The sequence below is a fragment of the Megalopta genalis genome, chromosome 19 (assembly GCF_051020955.1).
Source record: "Megalopta genalis isolate 19385.01 chromosome 19, iyMegGena1_principal, whole genome shotgun sequence".
In the NCBI taxonomy this organism is placed as follows: domain Eukaryota; kingdom Metazoa; phylum Arthropoda; class Insecta; order Hymenoptera; family Halictidae; genus Megalopta; species Megalopta genalis.
In genome coordinates this window covers 2,057,085-2,078,589 of record NC_135031.1, presented here as the reverse complement: position 1 = coordinate 2,078,589, position 21,505 = coordinate 2,057,085, and the positions used below count along the sequence as shown (strand labels likewise).

General features: G+C 35.2%; 1 protein-coding gene across 4 annotated transcripts in view; it reads left to right on the top strand.

Moving 5' to 3' along the window:
• wb (wing blister) overlaps positions 1 to 21,505 on the top strand; it is a 256,747-nt gene that overhangs the window by 222,652 nt on the left and 12,590 nt on the right. For all 4 annotated transcript variants that reach the window (XM_076527325.1, XM_076527324.1, XM_076527323.1 and 1 more), the window contains 17 exons: positions 4,356 to 4,462; positions 6,069 to 6,252; positions 7,272 to 7,627; positions 7,999 to 8,196; positions 9,573 to 9,743; positions 9,863 to 10,026; positions 10,125 to 10,259; positions 13,479 to 13,734; positions 14,621 to 14,792; positions 15,587 to 15,808; positions 16,808 to 17,061; positions 17,317 to 17,428; positions 17,962 to 18,106; positions 18,741 to 19,053; positions 19,459 to 19,619; positions 19,849 to 19,987; positions 20,692 to 20,932. In XM_076527325.1, coding sequence (XP_076383440.1) covers positions 4,356 to 4,462; positions 6,069 to 6,252; positions 7,272 to 7,627; positions 7,999 to 8,196; positions 9,573 to 9,743; positions 9,863 to 10,026; positions 10,125 to 10,259; positions 13,479 to 13,734; positions 14,621 to 14,792; positions 15,587 to 15,808; positions 16,808 to 17,061; positions 17,317 to 17,428; positions 17,962 to 18,106; positions 18,741 to 19,053; positions 19,459 to 19,619; positions 19,849 to 19,987; positions 20,692 to 20,932 — 3,330 coding nt within the window. The remainder of the gene's footprint in view (positions 1 to 4,355; positions 4,463 to 6,068; positions 6,253 to 7,271; positions 7,628 to 7,998; positions 8,197 to 9,572; positions 9,744 to 9,862; positions 10,027 to 10,124; positions 10,260 to 13,478; positions 13,735 to 14,620; positions 14,793 to 15,586; positions 15,809 to 16,807; positions 17,062 to 17,316; positions 17,429 to 17,961; positions 18,107 to 18,740; positions 19,054 to 19,458; positions 19,620 to 19,848; positions 19,988 to 20,691; positions 20,933 to 21,505) is intronic.

Here is a 21,505-nt window from a genome sequence, read left to right as displayed (position 1 = left end):
CGTGTGATTCGCTTGGATTTGAAGTTAACTCGTTTGTTTCCCCTGCATTTGAAACTATATCACTTATATCGCAACCATCTGATGTTAAATCATTTGTTTCGCATGGATTTGAAGCTAAACCTTCTACATCGCATTGAATTAAAGCTTAATCATGTGTTCTGCATGAATTTGAAGCTAACACGTTTGTTTCTCCTGCATTTGAATCTATATCACTTATATCGCATGTATCTGAAGCTAAACCATTGGTATCGCATAGATTTGAAGCTAAACCTTCTTCATCGCATTGATTTGCTGCTAAATCATGTGTATCGCATGGGTTTGAAGCTAATTCATGTGTTTCGCATGGATTTGAAGGTATATCCCGATCGATGTAAATTCCCGTTTATGAGCCGAGGCTTATCTTTATTACAAAGTGTAATGCCGCCGCCTTCCGGCCTATTAGCGTGCCGGCCGCTGGGCGCTAACGAGGAATTTCAAATTGAAAATAGCGCGGTGGCTCGCGAGCCGACACTTCGATCCATTTAATGATCGGATCGGTGCCATAACGACCGCAATTTATCGGCTAGTAAATCGGTTCTTTATTCGTACCTCAACGACGGACACCGCGCTGTCATCGGAGCCGCCGTCGAATCCTGGCGATTTCACTTTGCCTAATCATTTTTAATAATGAAATTATTTCCGTCGCGACACGTGCTGCCCTGCAACAACCGGGCAGTGGTTTCGAAAAAATAGACACGCAAGTTTTCAGTGTATGCAACCTATTCCTCGGCTTTATGTTTGCTCGCGTAATCGCTATCAACATCATTTTTTGTTTAAAGATATCTGCGGGAGTTTTAAATCCAGCACAGGTTCGAATCGCGTTTTTGTCTAACTTATTTAAGCAACTAATGTCTTATTTTCGATTTATCACGGAGGATGCAATGCTTTGTATCTTATGGTTGTTTATGCAAAAAAATATGTATGTCTTTCCTCTTTTAATAATGTTAACAAGCTGATAATAATGTGACAATATTTTTAAATTCCTCGAACGTCTTTACTGTTTTGTAGTCGGCTAATTTTTTAAATAAAAGCATAATATTTGCGGACTACTTATTAAACATTTTAACACATTGATTGATAAAGAACATCCTCGTAAAAGCGTTCCATAACTAATGCAATTTAGATTATGAAACCAAACCTAGAAAGACAGAATTTGCCACAGTTGTTACTTCATCGTAAATTAATCGAATGTAATTCACTCGAACGTAATTATAATTGCGTTTCGAACTTGATAAGATGATATAACGTTATCTACAGTTCGATTCAGATGTTTTTATATGAATAAATTTAATGTAAATTTGTGCACAGCGCATAGGTTGTGTCGATTAATTTACATCAAATTGAAACACGATTTCGGAAAGGATATTTTTCGAATTATAGTAAATTCTCTCCAATTTTCCTTCAGCTTGTAAACGAAAATGGACTATTTGGGCAGAGGAGGCTCGCGGCTCACTTTTATAGTTGCTGATTGTCAACGATTAAAAAACGAGGTGCAAGGCTCGAATAATCGTATCTCCTCTTCCCAAATTGTCCATTTTTGTTGCAAGCTGAAGGAAAATTAGAGAGAATTTACTATACTTATTTAACGGGACGTCAAAAAGTCAATGTACGCGCTTTAAACGGATGAAATCATACGTCCTTTAATGCTTTAATGAGTGCAACCTGCTGTTTCTGCAAAAAAAGGGTATCAAACCATTTATGTCAAAAAGCCATTAGTTTCTTTTCTCCGACGATGATCAAGAATTTCTTACGTTTTATTATTATCGCGCGAGGCACCAGCGGATTGATACCGCGGCGATAAAGTAAATGGAACGCACACGTGCTTCCCGGTTTTATTGTTAATCACCCAGTTTTTACGGTTTCGTTGAATGGATGGTGAAAATAAATTTCACCGCGGGACACCTTATCTATTTAAACGCACGAGCGTATACTTCTTGGGATCTCTATTTTTATTTTGAGCGGCTTTATTTATTGTAGTACTCGAAGGTTCGTCGAACTCCTCTGTTACCAATTCAAAAATAATTCACAGTCGTGAGAAGAACATACGTTTGATCACGAACATATGACACTTTTTTGAAATGAAATAATTTTGTTTCCAATATCTGTTTGAGATGTTGGAGGGACCAGTTTACTAGACAATGTATAAACAAAATTTTGCTATAATTAAGATTGTTTAGAATGATATGAAAAATTTTTAAATCATGTTTTTTAACCTGTTTGATCTCAATCTGTAACGAAAATTCAAAAAATGAGTTGATGCAGAGACAAGCTAAAAGTATCGAAACGTGTTAAAATTTGCAAATTTATTAGTTATTGGGGATAGAAAGATAAAAATTATAGTTCATAACAAAGACAACCAATTTTGTTGAAATTTTCAGCATGCATGTATGTTACAGACACCTACAAAAAGCATTGTTTAAATTTTCGTCCTAGGCTCACGTAAAACATGTTAAAAAACAATTTTTTCTATATTCTTTAGTATTCCACACAATTTGCAATTTTCGTACAAAATCTTGTACACATTGCTTAGTAAACTAGTCTTTTTAACGTCGAAAAAAAAATTCAGATCATTTGGCACAATTTTAAAAAAGTTATACCGATTTTTTAAGTGTATACGTATAAATAAAAATTATACACCGCTCCATGAAATTTTGCATTTTGATAAAACTGATTCCATAATTTGTTTGAAAATGCCAGGATTAGAAAAACGGAATTACAAAATATAACAAAGCACAATTAAAAGGTAATAACAACCTACCGTGCTTACAATTTTGTTGTTATTACTATCGTTGTTTAGTTATTGCGCATACGTTGCTTGCTCCCATACAAAATAAATTAGAAATACTGGAAGATTTCATCGAACCAATTCTCATTTCTCATAAAAATCTCTGTCCCATTAAAACCTCAAATACGCGGTGGAACGTTCCTTATCAATTTTCATTGTTTGCAATCGCAGGCTTTACTGGCTTTACCGGCTTTAGATTCATAATAGTTGAGTCACGTGTTATGGCTGCCGTATAAGAATTCCTATTGAATATTTCGTTTCTTTTCGCCGCGAGTCAGCAGCCGTGAAAGCGCCAACAGAGATCGACATCGTTTGAATACAATGCGCTGTATTCGTCTCGGCGACGTTGCTAATTGCGAAATGCGATTGATCACGCATCAACGATCGTTTGCTACGGCACGTGACTAAGATCCAGATTGATCAGATATCAATCACGATTTATGTAGATGCGTGTATTGTTACCTAGCTCAGCAAGAATGCTCTTTATGCGATACATCGTCGCAAACGAGTATAGTATATCGTCATTGTCTTAGTTAGAGCTGTCGCTATAAATCGAAACTATTCTATGCATTCGAAGCAACAAATTTCAAAGATGAATTGTTTCGCGAACCAGTTCCAACGATTTAATGGTGTCGCCGGCGCAGTAAACTCCTTGGAAATTGTTTCGACTGCAATTTATAAATAGATGACTGTCAGTCGTTAAACAAATTATATTATAGGTACAGTAGGATACAGTACTGATCTATAATTGCGGACCTTCGTAGGTAATCAATATTTTTTTGCATTCATTGTGTGGCACAGAAATGAAATCGAAGTATTCTTCGCCCCGTTATAATTTAAAAACGATTAAATAATATGATATGATAAATATATCATATCATATATATCATATTATATATATTATATAAATATATTAAATAATATATCTTCGTGCGCGATTACTAGATTGCAGATTCGTATGCAAGATAAAAGTTGTCATTGTTAATTTGCAAAATGCAGGAACTGTGCAGACATCCCTTCCTTTTCTGAATAATTTTTATTGGTTTACAGTAATAAAATATTACCTTCGTTTCCTTATGAATGCACACGATCAACAGTTTAATTTTGATTGCTGACATGCAATCTGTAAGACACTTAAAAAATGCGCGCATGTACGTTCGCTTTATTCGATCTCATAAAAACATTCACTCCAATGACTGTGTTTTTCCTCTTACATAGCTTTAATTTCCGATGAACCACGATACTTTTATATAATAGAGAAATTTGCAACCGGATCAAATAATTTAAAATAAAATAAATTATGATTAATTTGAAATAAATTATGATACTTTTATATAAGAGAAAAAATTGCAGTAAGAGCAAGAAAAGTTTGTTTAGTAGCCTCTAACGATATTTCAACGTTTAATATATGTAATTTTTAATGACAATAATTTTTTATACCCTATTTTTGTTCTGTAACGGTATATGTACAATATAATACAATCAAGAGCATACGCAATGCTGTAACAACATGATTCTTAAATATTTACAGGATGTCGATGTAGCAATCTCGGCTCGATGACGACTGCATGTGACATCGTGACAGGACAGTGTCAGTGCAAGGAGCACGTGACCGGCAGACAGTGTGACCAATGCGCGGTGAGCTCGACTTATGCAAAAGCGTTATGAATAATCATAATATTTTACATCATAGACATCGCAGATGTCTAAGCATAATAAAAATTTTCCTCATCAATTATATAAAAGAGGAGCAGACTTGTGCAGAATTACAATCGAATTATTCAAGGAATTATAATTACAGTAATTCAAGTAATTCATTTGCATTATAATTCAATCCCATTGTAATTCGTAATTCAGATCTGCATTCAATTAAATTACAATTTAATTCGTAATTGCAATTAGAGTACGATTACAAAATACTAAGGAATTAAATTATGTAAATTACGAATTACGATGTGATCGAATTATGATTACAAATTACGATGTAATTGAATTAAAATTCCGAATTAAAAAATTGTAAATCAATAAGTAATGAGAGAACAAAATGTATCACATTTCCTCAAAGTTCTGGACTGTAATTTTATGAACTATATTTCAATTACATTGTATTTGAATTGTGTGTGCATTGTATTTGAATTACACTCGTGATTAAAATAATTTACAATTGCATTAACTGAAACGTCTGAATTATATAATTGAATTACAATCTAGTTGAATTGTTATGTAATTGAAATACAAAGTAATCAAATTGTGAAATTGAATTCCAATGTAACTGAATTTGCACAACTCTGAATAAATGTTAGATATGTACATATGTATGTATTTCTTCTTTCGCATTTTCACTGCCATGTCACCATATGAGGATAACAAAATGATTTCCTGAGATTTGAAAATGAATTTGTACGCTGACCTATTATATCTGTCGAATTTTATTAGGATCCACAAAACGTAAGAATGTTGAAAATATAAATTGACGTCATACGACTTAACTTTTCAATTTTTATTTCATTTCATTTTCAAATTTTTGATGTGGTGACGTGGCAGTCAAAATGTTAATGATGTTAATACCATGAATATGTTTCGTGTATATATTAGGTCTACCGGAAAGTTCTGTCCGTTTTTGAATTGAAATATAACACAATTTTCATACATTTAATAATATTTATTGTAGAATATACTTTCCATCGTTACTTATGATTTCTTGCCAGCGTGATGGCAACTTGTAAATGCCATTTTTAAAAAATGATTTATTTTTAGAGGCGAAGAACTCGACTAGTGCTTGGTTGACATCAGCTTCAGTTTTGAATTTTTTTCCTGTAAAAAGTTTTGCAAAGAGAAAAACAAGTGATAATCAGAGGGTGCTAGGTCTGGAGAGCATGGTGGATGTGACAGAATTTCCCAGCCTAGCTCTGCGATTTTCTGACGAGTCGTTAAAGCAGCATGTGGTCTGGCATTATCATCGGTAGCCATGTTTTCACGATCGCGTCTCACTTAATAATGACATGAGACATCTTTGTTTCAGTTTATTTAGGAGAGTACATATGTGTAAATGCAATGATAAAGAGAGATAGTCGTATATGTCTCAAATCAACATGTGCATATGGATTGAAACTTGAAGTGACACTATCGGATAGAACTTTCCGGTAGACCTAATATGTATTTTTGCTGGAAGTGCATAAAATCTGCAATTTAATTACGATACATAGATAAATATAATTTTGAATAACTTCTCTCGGTTTTGAAGATCGGCTTCTGGGGTTTGACAACGGCTGCAGAATGCACTCCTTGCGAGTGCGATCCCATAGGTGCATCCAATACCTCCTGCCACGATTCTACAGGACAGTGCTACTGCAAGCCAGGAGTCGGTGGCGCACGGTGCGAAACGTGCCTGCCTGGACATTATGGATTCTCCTCGAGTGGATGTCAAGGTAAACGATTGGTTCTTTCATTTATCATAATTCATTTCGTCAGAAATATTTAATTTCTCGTAAAAAGATATTGTCGCCACCAAAAAGATTAACCAATTTCGACATCATCCCAATTGACAAAATTCGCGCGGTATAATTAAATATATTTAATTTAATACAATGTAAATGATAAAAAGTACAAACATGATACATATATTGAACGTTAACGAACAAACACAAATGTAGACGTCATTTTACAAACGATGATATGATACGTCAATTACGTAGTAACATACATTCATTATATAATAACATTATAGCAAACTTTAGCTAACATTTATTTTATATAACGAAGCAACATTTTATTACATTTGTTTGTATTGAACGTATTCAATTATTTCGTACGTATTTCAATTATCGTACAATTATAATTGCAAAATATTTACACTGGACAAAATTGTTGTCTCACCCTGTAAACGATTCACGTGTGTGATATAAAAATTATAAAACATGAGAATAACAATTGTTCTCTGTATCTACAATTTTCGGTATATGAAAAATGTTTTTCTTACGTCGATTAGCAAGTAATTAGCAAGTAATTTTGCATAAAAGTATTTTTCCCTTGTTTATTTTAAATGGAATCGTATTTCATATAAAAATTGCGTTCGTCTCTTTAATTTTACACTTTCTAGTCATAATTACACGTTATTTTAAATAATTTTTTTAAACGTGTACAAAATCTCACATCTCTCGAACCACAAATGATATTATTTAAACGTAAGGAAAGCTATGTATCTAACGCGTAAAAGATAACGAGGATAATATTTCTTATAACGAAACTCGAGCTCGATAGTTTATCAATAAACAGTTTAAAAATCGATGTAAAAGATTTGACCGTAGCGTCAAACACCATCGGCGAGTTCAACAAAAGCGTCTAAAATATTTGTAAACACAGCAGGAGTATTTTAACAACGAAACTCGACGGAAATACTAAATTTTTGGAAACGAGACGCGAACAATCAGATGGGTTTTATGTGCAGTTTGCGACCCCTGCGTGCGGCCAGGTCACGTATGCGACATCGACACAGGTCGTTGCATTTGCCCAACGATGACTTTCGGCGAGCACTGCGACAGATGCAGACCAGGCTCCTGGGACCTGGTTCCAGGCGTCGGTTGCAGATCCTGCGACTGCACTTTGGGTTCGACTAGGACCCAGTGCGATCTCCAAGGACAGTGTCCGTGCAGAATAGGGTACGACGGGCGCAGATGCGAGAAATGCGCGAAGGGTTACTACGGTTATCCGAGGTGTCGACCATGCAGCTGCAATTTAGCCGGTACTATGGAATGCAACGGAGGCATCTGCGATTGCAACGAGAATGGACAGTGCCCGTGCAAGGTAGGCTGCTATCATTTTGGATAAACGCAAACCTTAATACGCATCTCGACTAAAAATGCAATTCTGTACAGGGTGTCCCAAAATTATGGTACTTGCGGGAAATGAGGGGTTTCTGAGGTAATTTGAAGCAACTTTTTCCTCATTTCCTGGAAGTATCAAAATTTTTGGACACCTTGTATAATTTAAATTTTCACATGTTGCATCGAGGTCTTTCGAAAGACTCTGGAAGGAGTTGCCTAAAAAATATATCGAGAAGATTGATAAATAATATAATAAATTTTTGCGAGAAAAAGCTTATCAGGGTTGACTTACCAGGGTTGTGGATGTAAATAGAAAATAATCGCCGTAATTGTTCTTCATTCTCCATGTAGGAACACGCGTACGGAAGGCAATGCAACCAATGCAGAGAAAATACATTCGGTCTAGCGGTGGACAACCCTAAAGGCTGCACAGAATGTTTCTGCTTCGGTCGATCAACTTCCTGTCAGCAAGCTGAGTTCGCCTGGGGACAACGAAGATTAACGCGACCGCGAACGCTTTACGTGAACGACAGCATTAATGACATAATAGTAAGCATAAATTATTATTCAAATCCTGTGCACATCTATTACAAAGTGAGATACAATAAATTCGTCAGAATTTGTAGTATTACAGAAAGGTGGGTGCTTTAAAACAATCTGATTTAAATATTTCATTTTTATAGTCGCAGTAAATATTTTCTAATATAATTAGATACAGAATCAATATTATTCTACAATCTACATTAAAAAAGAAAGAATTTTAAATATTTATTTATTCAGAAAATTAAAAATTCTTTTAAAAGAATTTAATCAAAAACATGTTTGATACAAAAACGTAGTTTACGCTTTACGTTAAAAGAGAATTTTATTTATTGAAATCTTTGATGCAAGAATATTATTTTAAACACCTAATTAAAAGAAAATTTTGACTCAATAAAATCTTTGATAACAAAATATTGTTTTGCAAATTCGATCAGAAGAGAAGAATCTGGTTTAATAAAATCTTCGATATATAATTTTACGAGCTAAAATAAAGGAAGAATTTGATTCAATAAACCTTTGATTAAATAATATAGAGTTTTAAAAATTAAATTTAAAAAAATTGTATTTAATAAAATCTGTCATAAAATATAATAGCTTTACAAACTGAATCGAAAGAAGAATGTTATCGAACGAAATTTGTGATTAAAGAATACAATTTCAAAAGCAGAACTAAGGGAAGAATTTTATTGAATAATCTTTTCATAAAAGAATATGATTGTCCAGACTAAGCTGTAAGGGAAGTATTGGGTTGGTAACTAAGTAATTGCCGATTTGTTCAATGAAATAAAAAATTTTTTTTACTTGGAATGAAGTTTCATCTGTAATGTATTTTCCATTTTGTTCGATGACCTTTTGCCATCTCTCTGACAACTTGAAAATTCCACGCTCGTAGAAAGTCTGCTCCTTTTCGGCCAAAAACTGAGTTAAGTGAGATTTTACAGCGTCATCATCATTAAAAGTTTTAGCACGAAGGGAGTTGTCCAGGGATCGAAATAAGTGGTAATCCGATGGCGCGAGATCAGGGCTATATGGTGGGTGTAACATCGATTCCCAACCAATATCCATCAATTTTTGCCGAGTGGACAAAGACGTGTGCGGCCTAGCATTGTCTTGGTGGAAAATGATACCTTTACGATTGACCAATTCTGGTCGCTTTTCCTTGATCGCTGCATTCAATTTGTCCAGTTGCTAACATTCACGGATAATAAAAAATAACATAATAATAATAATAATTTTATAATATAACATTTACGGATATCATAAAAATGGGAGTGAGAGACATCTATAACTGTGAAATCGGCAATTACTTAGTTGCCAACCCAATAGTAAACGGTAAAAGGAGAATTAAAAGAGAGAGGATATTTATCATTTGTCGTCTGCAGGTCTCAAGATACAGGTTCCAAGTCCCTTTGACCCCGATTAATGGCGGTTTGAACGTGACCAACGGGCTCTCTACGATTCCAGACTTGGAGGGTGACGTCACGATACCGTCGAACTTGTATTACAATTATCCATTATACTGGATGCTGCCCGACACTTTTCTCGGTGATAAGGTAATTCTCGGAAAGCGTATATCTGACCGACAAGTCTAATAATGTCTCGCATGAAACAACGAAACGCACGAGTACTGTCGCGCGGAAAAAGAATGACACTGCGTAACTTATAATTCAAGGTCGTTTCCTACGGAGGGTTTTTAAGATTTACAACTTTGACAGAAGGTGGAATACCTCTGAGAACCACCCTGCAGTATCCAGTCGTTCAACTGCAAGGGAACAACAGAATTGTCTTGGAGTATTATCTACCTTCGCCAGTAAATAACGATCACTACGAAGTCAGGTAGCTTTTCAATCGAAGTGTTTAACGATTCGATAATTATTTTCGAAATTCTGTCGATCAGGAAAGTAAACGCAATCTTTTTGTCGTTCTCATTTCAGGTTTCACGAGTCCCTGTGGCAACTGCAGAATAGACCAGATTACAAGGTCACGAGGGAAGTGCTGATGGTTGCGTTGCAAAACGTGCAACACATTCTGGTGAAGGCCAGCGACAACGCGGAGTTCTCAAAAACAACGTGAGTCGCGTCGAACATATACTATTTATTTATATTTTCCTCGATATCATTGTAGTTTATGTCGTGACGAATTCGGCGAGTTATTTGACGCTATAACCATCATACTACCTTGAATTCAGAAAATCATCGATAAGATTTTTGCGATATATGCAGAGTTTTATAAATAATGTTTCATATAACATAATAGATAACACAAATAAATAGGAAATCGATAACCAAAAGTACGAGAGTCTTTACGTCAAGAAATATTAACAACAACCGAACAACAACACCGTACATTCAACATACGTATTGGTTGATGCCGATTATTTTCAATCACTTATGGCAGGGTAATCCAGTAAAAATTAACAGAATATCTCTATTATTTTTGAAGACATAAAGAAACATTAATGATAGAAGTATTTTAAAATGGAAAAGTTTATAATATTAGTTGGTAAATATTATTAGTTAATTTCATTTTTTTTAGTGAGAATCATATATTTCTTTTATCAGTTGATGCGTGTTGACATTTTCTATAAAAAAAGTATTGGCCTATGTATGTCGCAAAGTTATTATTTTAGTATATATTTTAACTTTATTAACTTAACTTAACTTCTGTTAATAAAGTTTCTTCATATTTCCAAACAGAACAGAGATGTTAAGTGCTAATTTTTAGTGCACCAGTCTGAGTAATGTGTTATGTGATCGTATAGTATTTCAGAAATTTATTAAAAATTTTAAGCTGTTTGAACAGTGTCAAATATACGGGCTGTCCTATAATTGTGTTAACACCTGGATAGCTCGGGATTATCTGGGATAAACCCGGCCCAGCCAACGAGCGCACGAAGCCCAATTCTGATCACTGACTCCGGCAGCCTCGCGAAAGTCGAGGTCGCCTCTCATTGGTCATTTTTTTTCGTTAATAAACGTTAGTAAACGAAGCCACGGTTTGCATTTTTGCTAAGGAAAAAGTTATTTCAAATGACCCCAGGAATCACCCCTTTCCGGGTGTTAACATAATTATGGTACTTCCGGGAAATTAGAGATTACTGAGGACATTCGAAGCAACTTTTTTGTTTACAACAATTTTCTCCGAGGCATCGTTAACGAGTTATTAACGAAAAACACTGACCAATGAGAGACGAGCTCGGTTGGCCCAGTCAACGAGCGCACAAAGCTCAGTTCCGCTCATTGGCTCGGTCGCCTAGCGCCAGGCGAGCTCGCCCCTCATTGGTCATTGTTTTTCTTCAATAACTCGTAAACGATGCCTCGGAAGAAATTTTTGTAAAGGAAAAAGTTATTTCAAATCACCTCAGGAACTCCTCATTTTCCGGAAATACCATAATTTTAGGACACCTTGTATATGTACTACGAAAACTGATAAAATAATTAACGGCTTTGCTTTCGCTGACGTGTTATATCGCGACATAATACCGACATGTTATCCCGCGACGCAATGCCGTTCGCGCAGTGCCACAGACAATTAAACACGCTTTAATTCGAGAGCAAAAACAGAAGCGCGTGTTTACCCGTCCGTGGCGCCGCACGAACGGTATTGCGTCGCGGGATAATACGTCCGTAACACCGAACAAACGGTGTTGTCGCACAAGCGGTATTACATCGCGAGATATCTCGTCTGTGCCCTTGTACAAACATAACCATGTGAGCGAGTCCATGGGAGCGAAGCGGTTAATATATATTAACCGTATATATATAATAATATAAAATATATATAATATATATAATATAATCCATATAATCCATGGGAGCGAAGCGGTTAATATATATTAACCGTATATATATAATATATATAATGTAATCCATATAATCCATGGGAGCGAAGCGGTTAATATATATTAACCGTATATTGTTACGAGCCGAGGGCCAGACAGGTTGGGATTTTTGATAGGGGTGCGTAGACCAGCCGATGCTTATTTCGGCACGGGTGGCTACCTTTAAGGTTAGGATAGAGTGCGTAGACCAGCCGATGCTTATTTCGGCACGGGTGGCTACCTTTAAGGTTAGGATAGGGTGCGTAGACCAGCCGATGCTTATTTCGGCACGGGTGGCTACCTTTAAGGTTAGGATAGGGTGCGTAGACCAGCCGATGCTTATTTCGGCACGGGTGGCTACCTTCAAGATTAGGATGTATTTGGGGAAATTGGTATTAGGCTGCCTCGTAACTTTGTAAGAAAGAGAAATAAAGATATATCTCGAGCGGTAAAGATATATCTTTGTGGGTTGTACCAGCTACTGCTTCGAAATAGGAAATGGAAATAATTCAACTTGTAACAAAAAAAGATTGGTAAAAGCTAGTTTATTGCGCGTTTTGGGTTTTATGTATGTAGGTGCTCGCGGACTCTATCGCGCTCTCAGCTTTTCGCACTGAATTGACGGGGGCTTCTGATTTGATATCTAATTACCTACTAGATTTTTCGAAGGAGAATATTAAGACTCGATCTCACTAGAGTTTCCACGTCGACGAATGACTCGAAACTAGCCCGATTTCTGGTCGCGTTTGGGCCCTTTATATAGCCAGATTTTCTCTGGAAAAATGGTAGTGGGGGTGTTCCTATGTAGTCCGATTCCAGAAACGTTCGTCGTCGTACCCCTTGGAGGTACTTGACTCGCGATATACAAATGAACCCCCGGCTGGCTGGCGCCAGTCTGGCGTATGCCTTTAGAAAGGAATATAAAAAATTCGTGGGAGGATTCTCCGTACGTTACAATATTATGATTAAGTACTCCAAGCTTTGCCTCATACAGCGGTCTATATGATAAAAATCAGAAATATTAAATATTATTGTAACGTCGATAAACATGTAAAGTAATTTGTACATATAATGAAAACTGATATATTAATTAATACATCATAATTAAATACTGCAAGCTTTGCCTTATCCATATCAGAAGAAACGTGAAAGTTTCAGTATTATCATAAGATGAACAGATTATACCGCACAAATTTTATAGAGTCGATATATTTTTAAGTAATTTTTCATTTCAGAAAGGTTATGTCAAGGTTATGTCAAGGTTATGTCAAGGTTGATATTGTGGTTTTTGATATTGACATATCAAAGGTTATTTCAAGGTTATGTCAAGGTTATTTCAAGGTTATGTCAAGGTCATGTCAAGGTTATGTCAAGGTTATATACAATAACTTATTGTATTAATAACCTTCATGACGTCCCTTCTATAGCTTTGTGTTTTATATATGTTATTGCAATTCTTGTATTTCAGCCTACTAGAGGCTTCTATAGACGCCGCGATACAAACAGCCACGTACACGCCAACGTTCGCGTCTAGCATCGAGATCTGCCAATGTCCTCCAGAGTACAACAGCACGTCCTGTCAGGATCCAAGCATCGGTTACTATAGGTGGTACCCGAACACCACTGTCACGTCGACCATCGTTATCGATCTTATCGGTCAGGCTAAACGCTGTCAGTGCAACGGAAGAACCGATATCTGCGATCAGGAGACAGGACACTGTCTGGTGAGTGCTTTCAGAACAATTTATCCTTCCCCTTGACGATTTCATATTCGAATACTTATGTATCAATTCACTTCGGCGTATTCTCAAACTCCGCGGGCTTTTTAGAAATGGTGACGTAAAATACATTCTATCATAAATAGATTTCTTCCGATTTCGTTTCACACTTTAGTTTTACCAATTTTCTCTTATTCGTAATTTTATTTGTTAAACAAACGAATTAAAATATATCACAATGGTGGGGAATTAAAATTAGACAGTACAGTAAATTCTTTCTGATTATCGTTTAACTTGCAAACAAAAATGGACAAATTGGAAGGAGGAGATACGATTATTCGAGTCTTGCGGCTCGTTTTTATAGTCGTCGACTGTCAACAACTATCCCATCTTCCCGTCCACTTTTGTTTACAAGCTAAGGGACAATTAGAGAGAATTTAGTATATATTAGGTGTGCCAGAAAATCTTTTCGCTTTTACTATAAATGGTGTCTACGGATTATTATGAAAAATCAAAATTGTGTTCATTGATTTCTGTACTTAATCATTTTACGTTCGATATTTTTTAATTCCATAAATGTTTTTCCTGTTATTCTATTTATATACTCATTTTTGTCATAACTGCATAAAATCCTTACCCCGAGATTGTATCAGGATTAAATCTGCTCCTTTCAACTCAACCTTGATCATCTCATTGCACCTAACATTATTATCACATTAACTATATTAACTCATTACACCTAATACAAGGGACTAATAACTCGTTTAAATTGGCTGCCTGAAAAATAATTCAATTATTTATTACAGAATTGGTTTGGTTAAGATAGGATGATTCCTAACGGGGATAAATTAAGTAAAAAATATTTCGACGTGAAAATGTCTCTGTTATATAGAATTGCCGCGGAAATACTGCAGGACCAAGGTGCGACGTTTGCGCGGACAGCTTCTACGGGCATCCGGATTTCGGTGGATGCAAACCCTGTCCATGCCCACAAACAGACAAAAGGTTTTCGAGCACCTGCATGGTTCGCGCCGATGCAGAACCCATTTGCGTCTGCAAGCCTGGTTCGTGGTTTATTTATAAATAGTTACTTTACTATATATATATAGAGGAAGTTACTTTACTTTATTACTTTATTTTATTTTATATTTTATTTTTTATTATTTTATTTTATTGATTACTTTTATTACTTTCTTAGAGGAAGTGTAAGTCGAAACTCGAATTTAGTAAATTTTTTGACGTTGAATATTCGCTAATTAAAATGAGGAAATGTTGTTATTAAGCGTTGTTTTGGCATGCGTGTAATACAAATTATCAATTGAACGTGCATGGCATGGTATATTACGGGTGGTTTCAGTTATCATATCTCTGACTTTGATTTCTTTTTTGTAAAGTAAAAATCTTCAAATTTTTCAACTTGTGTCCATTTTCTCAATAACAAGTTACGCTTACAAATTTCCATCTCGGAAACTATTTACTAAATTCGAGTCGATTCTTCTCTTATTTCAATCAGGAAAACTTGATTTACTTCAAATATACTTTTATTAACTACAAAATTAATTTCGCAACATTAAAGATCGTGCAAAAATTATTTTTCGACTTGGATATCTTGTGTCAAAACTTGAAAAAACCATGTATTGGTATCAAGCTCAGTTTCGAATTTTTCGCCGACTACTTTATGAATATCGTTAAACTATGGTTGAAAGCGTAGACAGAAATACAATAGCAAAAAGGCTGGTGTTTTCTTCTGAAAAGAATTCAAATAGCTGGCACAAGCTGAAATTCTCAAATGAACTATCCGTTGATAGATAGATGGGATAGATGGGAAAGAAGAATGAATAGGATTGTTTCATCGCAGGCTACACTGGCAGAAAATGCGAACGATGCTCTTATGGATATTATGGGCTTCCGGATCTCCCTGGTGGCAAGTGCACCCCGTGTAATTGCAATCCAGCTGGCAGCTTCAGCGACGAATGCGACGCGGAAACGGGGCAGTGCAGGTGCAGAGCTGGATCGACGGGACGCGATTGCTCCGAATGCACATCGTATCGGCATGTTTTCATAAACAACGTTTGCACGTGTAAGATGAACTATCGAACATGGGTTTGATTTTAGAAATAGTTTAAAATAGTTTATTTTAGAAATAAATACCGGAGCATTTACTACTTGATAAAATTATATAGTAACTTAAGAAGCTTTTACTAAATCAGTAAAATGTCTGATTCTTGATTTTTACTTTTACAATTACTGAAATTACAAATATCTTTCCACGAGATCTGTTTTGATAAACTTCATTATCGAAGCATAATATAATTAAATAAAGAAACGTAAATTAAATGTAAATATATGTCTTCTTCTAATAATAGTAAGAAACAAAAATTAATTAAATAATTGATTGAACAATTAATTTAATAATTGTAATAAGTTGAAAATAATGTACACAGTTTGGAGGAATCCAATTTTGTCATTGTTTCGAAACAATATGCGTTAGTCGCGTTTAGGGCTCGGTAGTTCTAGTTTTAACACTAGATTGCCAGAGCAAGTCAATTTGACTCATTTATGATTTTATTGCTATATTATATAGAAAAAATTATTTAAGTTATATTATAAAGTTATATTACAAGTTATATACTTATATATACTTATAATATAACTTAAATATTTATTATATATATATATATATATATATATATATATATATATATATATATATATATATAATTATTATTACATATATTATATATATAATATATATATATATATATAATTATTATTACATATATTATATATATAATATATAATATATAAAATAAAGTGTAATATGATAAAATATAAAATCGTAAATGAAAATATATATATATATATAATATGATTAATTAATTATATATATATATATATATAATATAATATATATATAATTATTATTACATATATTACATATATAATATATAATATATAAAATAAAGTGTAATATGATAAAATATAAAATCGTAAATGAATCAAATTGACTCGCTCTGGCAACCTAGGAGTGGAGGAGAGTGAAACAAGCTTTTTATAAATTTGTTTATTAATTTGTTAGCTTGCAACGACAACTGTACCGGCGTACTGCTTAACACCGTGGAAGAGCTTTCTCAGGAACTCGCAAATCGCACCTCCCACATAGCCAATGGTTACATCCCTCCGCCGTGGGAAGATCTGTCCTACATCGAATCAAATGCTACCTGGTTTTTCCAAGAAATAGACCTACAAAATCGTTTGAAGCAAAGAATGAAGAATGTTCCGTGGCACGAGTACAAGCAGCTTACGAAGCAGTTCGAAGTGCTGCTTAGAACAGTACGTATAATCTCTTCGATCGCTAACGTTGATAAATAAAATGAATATCGCAGCAATCGACTGGACATCGTAGTCATAACTTTCATTATTTTAATATCTTTAGAATATTCAATGGAAATAGATGTATCGATCAGATTTTTTATTTTTTATTTTTTTTTTTGTAATTCGCGTATAAATCTCGTCTCTTCAATCGTTGATCGACATTCGCGCGCGCGCGCGTCAGATTATATTCTTCGATATTGTCACAATTTTCAGGTGAATGAACAAGCAAAACAGGCGGACACCGTGAAGTCGAAAAGCGACGATTTACAGAACAACATGTTCAGCGCAAAGATCGAGTTGGAGAATCTGAGAAACTACATCAAAGGTGCCGAATGAAAATTAACACAAATGTTAACCACTTCTCTCTCTCTCTCTCTCTCTCTCTCTCTCTCTCTCTCTCTCTCTCTCCCTCTCACACACACACACACTTTCTCTCTCGCCCTCCCCCTCTCTCCCACTCCATTTCTCTCTGCCGAGCGTCAATTAGAAAGAATTTACTGTATTTCGCAACATAATGCCGCTTGTGCGATGCCACGGACGTATTATCCCGCAACACAGTACCGTTCGTGTGGTGTTGCATGCGAGTAAACACGCTTTAATTCGAAAAAGTTTGGCTGACACAACGTAGAAGCAAGCTAAGTGGCCACAGGTGGAGCAAAAACAGAAACGCGTGTTAACTCGCCTGCAGCACCGCACGAACGGTGTTGCGTTGCGGGATAATACGTTCGCGGCACCGCATAAGCGGCATTGCGTCGTTAGATATCTCGTCTGTGACCTTATACTATCATCCATGGGAGCGAAGCGGTTGAGCATCCTCGAGTCTCGGTGTAAACGATAAATTCAATTTTATAATTCCAGACACGGTTTTGCTACTGACACAGTACAGCAACGACAACAAACGAATCGAGATCAAGAAGGCTCTGAAAATGGCGAAAATGATACTGAATGGTTTGAAAGCTGTTAATCTGAAGAGGAAAACAATGGAGATAGAAAACTTCCTCGAGTGAGTATCGGAGTTGTAGAATTTCATTTCGTTTCATGTCATCGTGATATCGAATAACATCATTATACTTATTATTATTATCATATTATCTTCTTAAATCATAAATTGTTTAAAAAGCAAACAATAAAAAGTTATAATAACATTGAGGACACCCCTTTTTTTAAATTTAATTTATTTAATGTCACATCTGCTTAATAGCAATTAGTGGTCACTTGTGGAGTAATAGTTGTAGAGTTACATGTAATGTGTAATATATACAATAGTCCTGCATTATTTTCTTAATCTAGGCTTCTTATGTTACTACATAATTTCGCTAAACAATTCGGTTTCTTCTAAGTATGACATAACTTTTGCTGTTTGTTTATAGTTGTTCAAACATTCTTTGATGATATTGGGCATTTTTACTTTTTTCTGATATTATTGTACACTGAACATTCTAGAATTAAAGGGATGCTTTACTTCCTTGATTATGCTAGGATTGGAGGGCACTACTGTTTTATTTAAACATGTCAAATGATTTGAAAATTCTGTAGAACTTTGCGTCCTTTTAATTTTTATCTGTCTCGAATTAGTTTGCAATGGCATTCAAATAGATGATAAAAAGTCGTATTGTAATATTTTTGAAAACGCGCAGAGAAGTCGCGGAATACACGGACCGGCTGAATTCTCTATACGACGCGACCGAACCGCTGGGGATTGCGCAAGACGATGCCGAAGAGTACTCGTTAAAGGTGGATGACATGAGGAACGTCATCGAGAGCACGATGGAAACGTTATTCACCTACGACAGTCTGTACAACAACATCAACGACACCCTCGGAAAAGCCAGGACACATTGCATCGACATCAACGACATGAGGAACGAGATCAACGAATCCATCAGCGACGGCGAAAAATTGATAGACGAAACGAGGGGATTCGTCATTGACATTAAGAATAACTTGCAGGTATGCAACGATAAATTTGTTCTAAAATTCCTCAAATTTGCAATCCTGCTGAACATGCGGACTGCGACCCGACGAAATAAAAGTACATTTATGAAGAAACGGCGATAATTCGTTTAAAAAATGTCAAACTAATTACATTCCGTCGTTCGAAAAATATTGCAGATCTTTGTACAAAATAAAAATTGTCTAAGACGATCGCAAGAGATAGAAATTATATAAAAATAAATTGTTTTTTTGAACAATTACGATAAATTGAAATTATTCTATGAAATTTGATGATTATTATTATGATTATTGTATTTATTATTATTTTATGAAATTATTCTTTTTTTCACGATTTCAAACGCTTGTGTTGTCCCACACTCGTGGGAGGTACTTTGCTGATAAGGAAATATTTAATTACAGGATCTCCCAGATTTGCAAGACAAACTAACATCGTGGTACGACAAATTGAGTATGAAAGAGGAATTACTGTATAGGCTGAATTACGAATACAATGGAACGTACGTGATGCCTGCTATCCTGCACGCGAGGAATGTATCGAACTATGTCGACGAATATGTCAAGTAAGAACAACCACAATCAATACTAAGTAATGATAATAATTAATCGTATAGCGGAACGTACGAGTTTTCGATGTTTCAATTATCATAGCGGTAAGGTGTGATTTATAACGACCACGTTAATCGTTTTGCGTGCCATGAAAGCTACTTTTGTTCGTTTATATATACGCTACTATTTTGCGTAATTGACGATCGATAACTTGATAAAGTGCAACTCGTTTCTGTCGAGCAGTCTGTTTTCCGAGACAAGAAACATCGCAGCGAGTCCTTTGAAGGCCAGCCAGGCGTACAAGAACATCATCGACGGCATCAGATCGGCGAATGTCACGGCAATGGCGGCCAAGGAACTTGCCGAGGACCTTTACAACAAGGTATGGGAGCTAACGAGACAATGAGAATTAGTGAACTAAAACGTTAATAAGAAAATATAAGACTAAATTGCTAGGTTTTATTAACGCTAAATGTACCAATCAAATGATCAGTCTCGCATTTTTTACTTTAAGATCATTGAAATAATATATATAATATATATATTATATATATTTATATTTATTTATTTATTTATTTATATAAATTATATATTTATATTTATATATATTTCCATTGGAAATTCTTGATTGTACAGTAAATTCTCCCAAATTTTCCTTCAGCTTGTAAACAAAAATGGACAATTTGGGAAGAGGAGATACGATTATTCGAGCCTTGCATCTCGTTTTTATAATTGTTGACAATAGGCAATTATAAAAATAAGCCGTGAGGCTTGAATAATCGTATTTCCTTTTTCAAATTGTCCACTTTTGTTTACAAGCTGAAGGAAACTTATGGAGAATTTACTGTATTTTTTATTCGTGCACAGCTACTGTAAAAATTGTAGAAAATTTGATAAAATTCAATCTCATAATTTTGATAAGTCAACACATAGTCGCTTTCAAAAATAGTTTTCAAAAGGTATATTCTACGTATTTTATTAAAATCGACTCGTTAAACTGAATCGTTAAACTTTTAATCGTTCTGCATCTTATTAAAAAAAAAATGGACATTTTCCTAATAAATTGTTTTCTGACTACCTTATCAGACGTTTCCCAATGGTCCGAATTCAAAGTCACTTTTGGACAGCGCAAAAGAAATATCATCAGAGTCGTCCGAGCAATGGGAAAGTGCTAAACGGCATGGGACGATGGTCGAAAACGCAGCTGACCAATTAGATCTTCAAAAGCAAGCAGTGATGATAGTGAAAAGTACTTTGAACACTACTGGGATCAGGGACAATCAGGTCAACGTGAAGTTGCAACGCTTGCAGGACGACAGCAGACAGTGTAAGTCGATCCCGTATACCAAAATTATTGTAGCGAACCTACGAAAACTTTGATCAAAAATTTCATCAACCCTCTGCTCTGGGATGTCCTCTCTCAGAGGACATAACAAGACCGCTAGTAATTATGGTGATTTCAAGACCAACAATGAAGACAATTAATACAATCCGTACGAATACAATTTTATGCTTGTTTTTATAGTTGCCCGATTTCAAAAACTACGAAAACGGGCCGCTGGCTCGAATAATGGTACCTCCTCTTGTCACATTGTCTATTTTTGTTTACAAGCTGAGAGAATTTACTGTACTTATTGCCCGATTAATTTTTGTCCAATTATTGCAAATTAGTTGTAATAACTAACGAGTTATAATCGTTAATCATTAATCAGATGTCTTTTCGCCGAACTCCGGTTACTCACTACAGTAAATTCTCCCCAATAATCCTTCGGTTTTTAGACGAAAATGGACAATTTGGAAAGGGGAGACACGATTATTCGAAGCTTGTGCCTTGTTTTTATAGTTGTTGGCAATCGGCAACTATAAAAATTCGGTAAAACTCAGTATCTTCTCTTCTCAA